The sequence below is a fragment of the Anabrus simplex genome, chromosome 6 (assembly GCF_040414725.1).
Source record: "Anabrus simplex isolate iqAnaSimp1 chromosome 6, ASM4041472v1, whole genome shotgun sequence".
Taxonomy (NCBI): Eukaryota; Metazoa; Arthropoda; class Insecta; order Orthoptera; family Tettigoniidae; genus Anabrus; species Anabrus simplex.
In genome coordinates, this window is record NC_090270.1 from 185,784,260 (window position 1) to 185,798,073 (window position 13,814).

At 39.8% G+C, this 13,814-nt stretch overlaps 1 protein-coding gene across 2 annotated transcripts in view; it reads right to left on the reverse strand.

Moving 5' to 3' along the window:
* The window catches only part of Usp7 (Ubiquitin-specific protease 7), a 458,856-nt gene that overhangs the window by 253,350 nt on the left and 191,692 nt on the right, over positions 1 to 13,814 (reverse strand). For both annotated transcript variants that reach the window (XM_067150095.2, XM_067150096.2), the window contains exon 10: positions 8,294 to 8,486. In XM_067150095.2, coding sequence (XP_067006196.1) covers positions 8,294 to 8,486 — 193 coding nt within the window. The remainder of the gene's footprint in view (positions 1 to 8,293; positions 8,487 to 13,814) is intronic.

The window sequence follows — 13,814 nt, forward strand, 5'->3', positions numbered from 1 at the left end:
AAATTACTTAATTCTATTCCTTTCTTTACAATACTTCTAAAATTCAACACTAACATTTTCATGTTATCCCTACTTGATATCCAGTTCCCAGTACCCTTATCACTGCTCCCAAGACCACCCCGTTTCCCTGAATGTACCTCCCTATAATCATTCTAAGCAAATTTCCTAACTTACAAGTACCACTGTGGTTTAAGTGAAGGCCATCCGAGCACAGATCCCTATCTCCTATCCACCCATTAGAATCTGGAAATCTTACTCCCAGATTTCCACATACCCACTCCATAGTCTCATTTAAATCCCGGATCACCTTCCAGTCAGTATCCCTCCTACACAGTTTTCCATTCATAACAATCTCCACTTCCTTAAACTTCACCCGTGTTGCATTTACCAGATCCCACACATCCGCCTGTGCTGCATTTACCAGATCCCACACATCCCCAACTAGGTTGGTACTTATACCTGCCTGCCGTACGTTGTTGGTACTAACGGGAAAGGCTACCACCTTCTCCTTTCCCTCCTCCTTCTCTTCTACTTTCTTCAACATCTGCATCAACTTAATTCCTCTAACCTGGTTCGCTTTGCTCCACACACTTTCCCTATATGTCTAACAATGGAATCTCCCATGACCAGAGCCTCAACCCTACTCACCTCACTTGATCCCCTCCCCTCCTATCTTTCCTGACAGCTGCAGGAACTACATCCTTCTTCCTTTTCTCCCTCCCATGACCCTGTTCCACATGTCTTTTCCTATCTTCTACTTTACATTTCCTTTTCCTTCCTTTTCTCTTCCTCCTACTTCCACACTTCTCGGCAACAGTTCCCTGTTTCTCGGCCTATCTCCCAGTTAACACCAGCAATAAACATCAACAACATTTTTGATTCTCAGTATAATATATCTACTTTGCATTCATCAATTTTGAATCATCAAGTTAAAAAAAGCCCAAAAAAATGGCCAGTTTCATTTGCATTAAATGTACCACTGCAGAGTGAGCCCAATTCTTTGCAGTATTAACACTCCCACACTTCCTGTCATATTGCACATTCCTGCTACAATTATCATGCTGTGGCTAGAACTTACACAGCAATCCTGATGGAGCCTGCCAATGATCAACAACAAGGGAAATTGTTAATTTAACAGCTCCCTCACGCCAACTACTGTTCACAAATCAGAATATTCCACAATGTGTATTATATGAAATACTTCACTATGCCCTTTTTTAATAGTCTCTCCAACCATGTCAAAAAAGGCTGCTTCTCCAAAAGCCAGGAGTTCAGCAAACTAGCCATTTCCCTATGCCAAAGTCAAGAAACCCCACAAGATCCTTCCCCACTCTCTTTCTCCAAAGAAAAAGGCCCACCATCCTAGTTTTGTCATATCCCCATCCACACATAACTGAACTTCCAAAGCCCTTTCTGCCAAGTACAACTTTCAAAGCTTTTCTCCTTGGTTGGCTTGGCTGGGCCAGAGTGCATTTGTGGTCTGGATACTGACAGATATAACAGATTTTTGAAGGGCATGCATATATCCTGGCAGATTAAGTGGTGATGGTTATTTAAAGGGAAGTAGAAGGCAACCATCCGTTCTTTCAGGATGAAGATGTTGCACGGTGGTTCATTAACAATATGCAGAGACAATGGAAAGTCCTATTTTGGGGTGACACACCTTCACACAGTTTAGGCATGTGAAGGAGGAGACAATCTAATGAGAAGTCACAGTTTCCGTAGAGTTATTTTTTCAAGAAGTGCATTGTTTCGGCCATCTTGGATATACGCAGAATTGTGTCTTTCCTCATTCTCAGGAAAGGGGAAGGAAAGATATCAAATGCTGGACAACATCAAAGGAAAGAAATACTTGGATATGAAAAAGCTGGCTATGGACAGACAGGTTTATCCAATAACAAGACAGAATGCGTGAATCATTCTCAGATGACTACGATCACACTGTCCATCAGTAGTCCAAAACTATCAGAGCAATAACACTCTCATTGGGACTGTGTTTAGCAATTATCTTCCAGGCATATCAGTCATTTCAATGCTTTTCCAATTTTATGCTGACTCCAGCTTGCTGCAGACCCTTTTTGCAGGCATCCTTCAAACACGGTTTAAATCTACCCTTGGCCCTATGCCCCTGCTTAGTATATCATTTAAAAAAAGCCTTAGGGATCCGACTGCTATCCATTCTTCGGACACGGGCCAGCCATCTGAGCCTTCTTCGGCTGAGCCATACATGAATACTGGATATGCCTGCATGTTCTAGAACTGCCATTGTTTGGAACCATTTCCTGCTGCATCATATGACAGATCCTTCTCAGACAACGAAGATGAAAATGTTTATCTTTTCTTCATACTTTGAGTATGCTATTGAGGCCTCATTGCTGTATAAAAGTATGCTAAGGACACACGCATTTTGTTTTTTTCCGTCAGCTATCCATTGCCCCATTACTCTCTTGTTCAGTTGTACCAAGATAGCTGAAACTTTGGCTATTCTGTTTGAAATTTTGGCATCCAACAACAGAGTGGAGATGAAAAACCTCAACATCAGTGTGATGGGAATCAGTGAGATTTGATGGCCATAGACTAGACAGCGTAAGATCACAGTGCACTAAGAGGATGATGACGACCGACAGCACCGGACGAGAGTAGGAGTGATCCTGAATAAAGAGGCTTCAATCACTCTGTGTTCAGCCCACTGCCCCCCCCCCCCCCCCCCAAAGTGCTACTAGTGACGCTACAGGGCCAGCCCTTTGACATCATCATCATCATCCTCATCAACATCATCATCACCCAGTTGTACCAAGATAGCTGAAACTTTGGCTATTCTGTTTGAAATTTTGGCATCCAACAACAGAGTGGAGATGAAAAACCTCAACATCAGTGAGATTTGATGGCCATAGACTACACAGCGTAAGATCACAGTGCACTAAGAGGATGATGACGACCGACAGCACCGGACGAGAGTAGGAGTGATCCTGAATAAAGAGGCTTCAATCACTCTGTGTTCAGCCCCCCCCCCCAAAGTGCTACTAGTGACGCTACAGGGCCAGCCCTTTGACATCATCATCATCATCCTCATCAACATCATCATCACCCAGGTGTATGCACCAACAGCAGAAAACACCAATGAGCAGATAGAAGGATTTTATGATACAGCATGAAAAGCCCTCCAACACACCAAGAGACGTTGGGATTTCAATGCCAAAGTCGGCAGAGGAAGTGTAGAAGACATCATCGGGGAGTATGGACTTTGCTAGAGAAAAGAACGGTGACTTCCGAATGCAAGTTCACTGCTATGCAACCCTAAACGCACGGCCAACTCAAGAGGGGATCACCTTATTTAACTGTGTTGCAAAGAGGGCTTTTCAATGAACACCTTGTTCAAATTACTTTATGTGTGGAAGTCACCTGCAGACAATGATAACAACCTAGTGAGAAACCAAATCGATTTCATGCTGTTCAATAAAAGGTTCAGAAATAGTGTAACTTTGGTAAAAACCTACGAAGGAGCAGATATACAGTCTGAACCCTGTAGATATGCATTAAACTGAAGAGGCTTACTAAAAGTAGAAGGAAATCCAATTTTGCTGTACATGGCTTCAAGGGCATAGCAGTAAAGGAGAAAGTACATGAAATAATGGAAGAGGGCCTAGAAGGCACTAGATGAAGGGTTACAGATACCAAGGAAAGATGGGACAACATTTAATGTACAGTCGAAATTGCAGGTAGAAAACAACTTGAGAGGATAAAAGAAAAGATTGAGGGCCAGTTCTACCACCTACTGGTAAAATAGAGCGTAACTTGCCCTCCGCGTAAAAGGATGTTTCTGTTCGACCACTCCCAGGTAGCGCTATCTGCAGCATAAATCATAGTTACCCAGTGCGTAATTTATTGGCCACTTTGAGGGCCCGATAAGACTTTACCCGCCGGGCAAGTTTTGAGAGTTGAACATTATTAAGTGTATTTCTGGTGACATACAACTTAAAATAGCTTAGTATACTGAAAAAAGCATGATACTGTAACAGTGATTGATATTGTATTGCAGGATTTTTGAACATTAATGCTTCCCTTGAGTTGCAACTGTCACACCAGCCCCTCGCATCAGTAGCGTAGGGAACACATTTTATACGTCAAGCTTTCGTAAGGAAACTTTAAAAGGATATAAAATCGAAATCTATTTGGAAATCATTTTAAATGGGCTTTTTAATTTTCTACTTTTCAGTTTTCAGGCACGAGGTATAACTTATTGTATGTATCCTTATTATTGCAAGCGTTCTCGTAGCATAATGGCTAACACGCTCACTTCGTAATACGAGGTGTGCAGGTTCGAGTTTTTATTACGACGAATCTTTTTTATTTCAATTATTAGCATTGTGTTAATCTGTGTGTCCCTTTTCATATGTTCCTTTGTTCATAATATATTTCATTGAAATGTTCAATCACAATATTATGTCTACTAGGAAATTGCTTTATGTGTGTGCTACTTAGAGAAAGTGATGTAATGATTAATGGCATATAGGACTGTCGCCCAGGTAGCAGATTCCCTATCAGTTGTTTACATAGTCTTCTTGTAAATGATTTCGAAGAAATTGGAAACTATTCCATTCCCGAATTCCTCTTCCTATGAATGGATATTTACCCCGATTAGTTCTTTACTTTTACAGTACCTTCCAACTTTATCTTCATAAAGTTAAACATTAGATTAAATGCATTATCAATAAATGGAAGCATGTGGAACTCAACGAGGTCACAGAGCTAGTTGCAAATAGAGCATTGTGGAGATACTTAATCAATTCACAGAAGCCTGTAGATAGAAAGCTCAAAGGCAATAAGTCCATAAGGAAGATGTGTGTACATGCGTAAAAAAAAAAAATTAAGAACAACGGCAGGGAACGAAAATAAATGTTTAAATGTAAATTAGAAATATGATGAAAACCTGTGTACCTTCTATTATGGAGGGAGCGACTTGACCAATCTACGAGAATATTTTTCAAAAACGCTGCCTTACATGACAGGTTATAACTGGCGTAAGAAAATGTAATCTCAAGATTTTAATCCCAACTAGGTATTGATATTGAAGCTCATAGACTAAAATCACGAAAGCTTGACATAAATCGTTGTCCATAACTATTAAGACTCCCCTTATTAGGCTTTTTGGTGATAATCAGCAGATGCAAGCACAGGAAAATAAGACAACTGAATTGAGTTTCATACATCTGACAATAGATAGCACCACACTCGAAAGAGAGAAGTCGCTGAAAATCAGTCCAGCCAACTTCGTATATCGGTGTCTAGCTCCGGGTAGCTACCTAGCGCTTGAGCGGAGGTGGTTGCACGCAAGGCAAAGGTACCAGCCGATTTACACCCCCAGGTAGATTACCTCCCGGGCAGCTGCCAGCCACCTTACCAGCAGACGGTAGACTGCCCCTAAGTAGAAAGAATGGATGACCAATGACATTCTGCATTTGATGGACCAGAGCAGTCACTCAATAAAGAGCGAGGAAAGTAAGACAACTTGGATAAGAGGATCAAAAGAAAGAAATAAGAGCTGCCAAGGAGAAGTGTTGGAAAATGTGGATCCAAATGAATTTGTCAACTATCTCTAGAACATTCACATCAATGACAACTCAATGTTGATGTCAAAACTTGTTTTCTTTGTCAGGCAGATAATGAGCCCATACACTCTCCAAACTTTTAACAGCTGGCCTGTAGGATGATGCATCTGAGCTATATGATGAAACATACTATATAACACCATATATCACCTATATATATATATATACTATATATCACCATCCAATATTTTTTCAGAAGAGGAAACAAACGAGGTCTGATCTTAACAAGAACTGAGGTATCAGCAAAAGACAGGGCTGAATAAACAATCTTTTTTACTTAGGTTTGATACTTCAGATCATGAGCCATTTTTCACAACCATAATAAGGTACAATTATACTACAGTGAAACCTCGATTCTCCGTATTTCAAGGGACCATGAAAATAAAACGTACAACACGGGAAAACGGAAAATCCGGGAATGAATGAAAACCATAAACAATTTGGCTAAACATCACAAAAATTAAATACCCTATGTATAATTATAATCTTACAAAAACTCCTAAACCAAACCAAACTACAGCCCGAGTGGAACTTTGCATGCCAAGCGACCACTGCTCAGCTCGAAGGCCTGCAGATTACGAGGTGCGCATGGTCAGTGCCACAAATCCTCTCGGCCGATATTCCCGGCTCGGTAGATCGGGGTCGTCATCTCACCATTAGATAGCTCCACAATTAAAGGTAATCACGTAGGCTGAGTGGAACTGGAACCAGACTTATATCCAGGTATAATTGCCTGACCTGGTCGCAATCGAACCCGGGCCCTCTGGATGAGAGGCGGGCATGTTAGACCGCGAAACCGCATTAATTACAGGTAGATTCACAATTAAGTATTTATTTATTTTCCACCTAGTCGATACAATGATTGCTTAAGGCAATTTTTAATGATCAAAAGTGGTACATGTTTCGTATATTATCAACATCTTCAGCCACATAACACTGTTTAGATGAAAAATATATAAAATTGACAAAGTAATGCTTTAGAGGAAGTGACCATTAAAAATTGCCTTAAGCAATCATTGTATCGACTAGGTGGAAAATAAATAAATACTTAATTGTGAATCTATTGAAGTGCGATACGGACCATGAAGCTGATTTTATGTAATTAATTACAGGTACGCGAGTTTTACAGGGGAATCTTCGTCAGTTTCCCGTGAAAACTTCTTTCAGTTCAGCAACTTGGATTAGGCTAGCCAAACTCTTCGAAAAATTTAATAACGCCAAGCCAAACGACAATCGACCACAAGTAGTTTTTAATTCTCTCATCTCATAAAATAAAGCACATTAGATACAAAAGCACCCAAAATGATGGCGAAATCCGTTCATTTCTTAATCTTTTGTTGTAATTTGGTCTCCGGTATACTGTTCGTAGTCAGTTTCTGGAAATCTTGTACCGCGCAAATTAGGCCTACATCGAATTTTAAAGGTTATGTTGAACTCTTAAACATGGTTTCGAATGTAAGTATCGATTCTTAAAAGTTCTCGAATGCATTATATTCCATTCTGCCCATCACAAATCCAATCAAATAGGAAAGATAAAAGAAATATCAAAACTTCAGAAATTACGGTTATTCGTGACCTTGAGGTCATCTGGAAAGCGCGCTCGCTGCACGTCAGTACGAGTTTGAAATGATACCAACCATTTAAAATGTAACGTGCGCAAATAAAACGACTGCGGTTTTTGGTATTTTAACACGAAAACGTAAAATTCCCAGTCTTTCATTAGGACCTAAACAGTAATAGGCAATCCCAATACCTCCCATGGCTTTCTTTTTTTTTTCTTTTTTTTTTTTTTTTTTTTTTTAATGTAAGGTGCAACATCTATTTTGGTCTCGCTAACATAATCATGTACTTGTACGATAATATGAAAAATACTGAATTTGTATTAAGAAGGAGCAGTTTCGATTCCTGCCTGAAAGCCCAGTTACTCTGCAGTGCCCTGAGCAAAATGCCGAAAACCTATTCGGCAGTACGATCAAAAAAATGTAAAAATATAAACATCTAACCCTGGACATAATATGGACGTTTTATAAGTGCGAACATTTGACGAAACTCGTTCCGTCTTCAAGCAGAGCTGTCGAAATGCGCCGTGTCTCCTTGCAGTTGTGGCCACTCTCTCCTTTATGATTTTCCCAGATTCTCTAAACAATACCACCCGAATGCTATGCTAAGATCGTCCCTTATGCAAGTTCACCGCCGATCGCTTTTCAGTACCGGTACAGTACTTGCTTTAATTATCGCACTGACGGGGCGTTAACGCCAAGATCCATAAATATGCCATAGCCGTCCTTTCGTGAGATACACTTTATTAAAAAACGATTGATCGAGGATTTAGCGTTGATGGGACTGGAATTTCTGGACGGTTGATCCGGGAAATCGTTTCTTCGAGGAACGGATAATGCGGGACTTTTACAACGTGATTTAATTACGATGCTCGCGGGACCACGTAATTTGAACGCATATTCCGGGAAAACGTATTTTCCGGGAACGGATAATCGAGGTTCCACTGTATAGAAAACCCTTGCCCTGCAATTTTGAGGAAGAAAAAGAGCAAGAGAGTTTATGCATGCAGGCAACAACTGTAATTTATTGTGTTGGCAGTCAATTAAATTGACTAATTAAATACAATGGCAAATTCAGAGATTCTCAATTAGCTATGATTTACACAAATAAAATTAATTGCTCACCTATCATTGAATTTTACCGAACAGTCTGTGATAGGATCATATTGAAACCTCATGAGATGGAGATGTAAAACTGGAGGAAACGAAGCAAAGATAACGCCTTTCTCTGCATCTTGAAGACCATGTTCTCCAGCATCATACTTGTTATCACCATCCAGGACTTCTGTTGTGATGTAATCCCGAAAGGACTCGTCAACTGGAAATAAAATAAAAGTCATTAAATGTCAAGTCATGAAAACTGGCACTATTATTCTACATCAAGTACATAATAACAGAACATTTATTTTCAACTAATATTGTGCATGATTAATGGTGTCCTGTAGTCATGTTGTAATATATAAACCACGGTCAACGGATTAATGACCTAGTAAGTGGCCCTGGGAACAGGGATAAACTTGCAATGGACTAGAGTAGGGCATCTTGGATATAAGCAGAATTGTGTCTCTCATCATTCTCAGGAAAGGGGAAGGAAAGATATCAAATGCTGGACATCAAAGGAAAGAAATATTAGGTTACGAAAAAGCTGGCTATGGACAGACAGATTTGTCCAATAACAAGACCTGCCATAAAGCAGAATGCGTCAATCATTCTCAGATGGCTATGACTACAATGTCCATCAGTAGTCAAAAAATATCACAGCAAAAACACTCTCACTGGGACTATGTGCGTACTCTGCAGTTCCTTACCTCTCAATTGACCGTTTTCTTTTCTTTTTGCTTTTTTTAAAAATCTGCTTTATATCACACCAACACAAGATAGGTTTTATGGCGACGATGGTGGAGGAAAGGGGTAAGATTGAGAAGGAAGCAGCAAGGGCCTTAATTACGGTACGGCCCAAGCATTTGCCTGGTGTGAAAACGGGAAATCACAGAAAAATATCTTCAGGGCTGCCGACAGTGGGGTTCGAACCCATTGTCTCACGAATGCAAGCTCACAGCTGCACGACTAAGCGGATGGCAACTTACTCAGTAATTTACAGTTTGCTGCAACAAAAACATACATGAGCTTTGCTTTGCCTATGCTGCCAGCGAGAATAGTTGATGCAATACAACGGCGGAAAACAGAAAAGATAATTGAGTAAGAAAAAATCCACAAAAACTTCAGAGACTCTGTATGTATGCACGTACCAACAACATCCAAAACAAAACAAAAAGAGAATACATTACTGTACAAAGAATAAAAGAGAATGGTAACACTAACCAACAATGGTGCGTGCTGTGTGTGTTCTGTAGGAGAGCTCTGTGTTACCAGCCTGAATTAGCAAGATAATTAGCAGACAGGTCCGGTGAGTGTGTGTCAGTAATTACACCAGACAACTGACGTCTAGTTCTAGTAAAAACATATCCGTAAAAAGTGTAAATAAGCGTGTGTCGGGCTTTGAAACAAAGTTTGTTAAACGGATGGATGAGTTCCAAGCGAGGGAACAGTTGACATCAGCCAGTGCCAGCAGGGCTGCCAACACTAACGACAGCGCCGATGAAAATCTGTCTTCCCTCTGTTCCGAGTTCAAAGACTTTCGCCAGTACAACTCGGCGGAAATTTCTTGTGTAAAGGAGGAGTTACTAGTTGTTCAACAGCGTCTTGACCAGCACGAAGCCAGGGCTGACGAAGCCGAACAATACAGTAGACGGAACTGTCTACTCATACACAGGGTGAAAGAAGAACCGGCTGAGAATGTCTATGCCAAAGTGATAGAGACAGCAAACTCTTACCTACAAGTGGAATTATCGATGGATGACATTGATTGCTGTCATAGATTGGGACCTCTACACAGATCAGCTGCGGAAGTCATGACCTCGGGAAACAAGGCCGATTATAGTCAAATTCGTCCGGTTTCATGTTCGCGATCGTGTCTGGCGCGCTAAGCAGCTCTTCAAAGGCACCAAACTATTGGTTATGGAGTCATTGACTGCTTCTAGAAAAGACCTGTTAAATCGAGCCCGAGACCAGCTCGGAGTGCGTAACGTTTGGATCCAGGAAGGAAGAATAGTAGTTCTAGGCAAAAACAAAAACAAATTCACTGTGACCACTAAATCGGAACTAAATGCTGTTATTTCAGGGCTAGGTGATTAGTAGAGTACATGACTCATGGATTTACGTTTTAATTATAAGTGGTTTTATTATAAGTTTAGTGTGAGTGAATATTTAAATGATTCAAGTGGCCTACGTAGGCAAGAGGAAACCATGGTAAGTTGCCCTCTGTTTATCTTTGATTATGGCTAACACAGGTAATAACGTAGCTTTCTCCCTGGGCAGGGTAAACAACCTTCACCTTGATACTGAACCCTCCCACCCTTCTCTTTCCCTGACCCTCTCACCCCGCTCGCAGTCACCTGAGGAGAGAATTCTCGTCCTTTCCCTGCTCATTATTGTGTGGTTAATGGTTATGAATTTCATGTTTTTGGTCCGTATTGAACTGAGAATAATATATAAGTAATAATAATAACAACAAGTATTGAAAAGGTGGAAACGTTTACGTTATTATTATTACTTATACATTATTGTATGCCCATGTCAATGCTCAGTCTATAATTGCCCATCACACTGAGCTGAAAGCTATTTTTGAAGGAAGCATGGTAAATGTTGTGGCAATTAGTGAGAGTTGGATGAAGGACTCGGTCCCTCTGAACTCGGTAAATATAGAAGGATTTAATGCAGTTTTTCACAATAGACCGAAGCGTCGCGGAGGAGGAGTAGCTCTATATTACAAAAACAATTTAACGGGGAAGATTATACGAACTTCAACATTATCTACTGACACTTTAACTGAATATATGTTTGTAGAACTATCTGTTGATAAGACTAAAGTACTGATTGGAGTTGTTCACAAACCACCAAAAGCAGGAAACTTCACTGACTTCGAAGAAAATTTACTAAGACTCGTACCTACCTACGAACATGTACTCATATTTGGCGACTTTAACACAAACCTGTTAATAGACTCCGTTGAAGCAAATCGTTTACAGAACATATTTGCCTCTTGTAACATGTCAGTGTTGCCACTTAACCCCACTCACCACGTGCACACGGCTAATGGATCCTCACACACTCTAATAGATTTACTTTATCACAAACAATCCTCAGAAAATACTAAAACACAGACAAACTTCTGTACCTGGTATATCATACCACGATCTCATATATTTAGCTTATTCTTTGAAAGTTCCCAAAACAAAGCCAAAGTGGATAACTTATAGAGACATGAAAAAGTTAAATCCCCAACAATTGATACAAGATGCTAATCTCTGCCCGTAGGACGAAATACTGCACTTGACTGACAATGACGAAAAAGTAAAGAGGTTTAACACATTATTGTTGGGATTGTATAACAAACATGTACCTAAACGTTCTGCTAGGATGACTCGCAAAGCTGCTCCATTGTTATCAAATTACATTAAGTCCACAATGGCTGAACGAGATGCACTACACAGATGTTACAAGCAGACATTATCAACTGAAGATTTTGAAAAGTACCGTGTGCTTAGAAATAAAGTTAAACAAATAATCAGAAACACAAAATATGCGTACTTCCAACAATTAGCCAGTAACTTGAAAACAAAAAGTACCTGGAAACAACTCAGATCCGTAGGTATTGGGAGGCAAACTACAAACTGCAATACGCATGACAAATCCAGAAGAATTAAATGCCCACTTTACTGGAGAAATAGTTAATACCCACCCTCATATTATACAAACAACAATATATTCTCTTCAATCTACTCCATTACCAAACGGCCTTTGTTCAAATTTCGTAAAGTAAATGAAAACGATTTAAGAAGAAAACTAACATCAATCAAATCGCAAGCAATCGGAGTGGACGACATCCCGATATCCTTCGTCGTTACCTTGATAGATGTAGTACTGCCAATTTTAACCCACATATGTAACTTATGTCTTTCGGAAGGCTACTTCCCAACTGTTTGGAAGGATGCCTTAATTTTCCCAGTACTAAAAAAATCTCTAGCAAATTCTCCATCTGACTATCGACCGGCCTGTATACTTTCTTCACTTTCGAAAGTCTTAGAAAAACTCATGCATGAACAACTGCTCCAATATTTGATGCACCATTCGTTACTTGATCACCTGCAATCTGGATTTAAAAAAGGACATAGTACATCTAATGCTCTTCTAAAAGTTACAGATGACATAAGAAAAGCAATGGACAAACGTAAAGTGACCGTGCTCATTCTCCTAGACTTCAGCAGTGCTTTTGACACTATCAGTACAGACATATTAATAGCGAAATTGCATTCCTTCCATCTTAGGCACGCTGCTCTCAAATTGTTCGCTTCCTACCTCCATAACCGACGACAGTGTGTTGTCATGCATGATAAGAGAACGGAGTGGAAGTACAAAGTTAATGGTGTGCCATAAGGTTCTATACTCGGCCCCCTGTTATTTATTTTATATTTGAATGACATCTCTTCCAAGTTGAAAAACTGCAACTACCATCTCTATGCCGACGACCTTCAAATTTACTGCCACACAAAAGTGAATGACATAAATGCAGCTATTGAAAATATGAACCGAAACATAGAGCAGATCAGCTGTTATGCAGCTGAGAATTCTCTCTCCATCAACCCAACGAAAACACAAGCTATCATACTAGGGCAGAGAAAACTGCTTGCCCGTCTACACAGTCTACAAACTCCAGACATTCAACTAAATGGCGTTGCTATCCCATTCTGTAAATCAGTAAAAAGCCTTGGAGTCACTATAAATGAAACTTTAAACTGGGATGAGCATGACACTAACATATGCAGGAAAGTTCACTCATCACTTCATCCCCTTAAGATTCACCAGACTGTATTACCTCTCAACTTAAAAATAAAACTGATTCAAACATTGATACTTCCAATTTTTAACTATTGTGATGGTGTGTTGCTGGATGCTACCAGTGAACAAAATAGGAAATTGCAGAGAGCTTTAAACTCCTGCATTACATTTATTTTTTCATCGAATTTTGCCTCGCATGTATCCCCTTTTTATGCACAACTTTCCTGGTTAAAAGTAGAGCAGCAGAGGAATCACCATGTATCAACCCTTATCTATCGACTCTTGAGTGAAAATATACCTGAATATCTCTCCAGTAATTTCCGTTTTCTATCCTCCTTTCATGACCGTGACACGCGATCTGGGTCAACAATTGCAATACCTCCACATCATACATCTGCCTTCAGTAATTCTTTCCTTGTGTCGGGCGCTAGAATATGGAATGCTTTACCCCCTGAAATTAGAAATTGTTCCTCATTAATTACCTTCAAAAGACAGTCTAAAGATTTCCTCTTGAATACGTAGGCTGTATCATGTAGTTATGTGTCAATGTGTGAGTGAATGCCTGGAGTAAATAGTTCCCAAAAGTTTACATAAATTACTGTTATGTTTTATGATTTCCACCTAGAGTAGTTAATATTCAATTTATTTTTCTAATTTTAGACTTAGGATGTAATCTTGTAGTTTTAGACTATATTAAGTTATATTACTATTATATTACATACACTGTGTTAAGTTTGAATATGAAGTT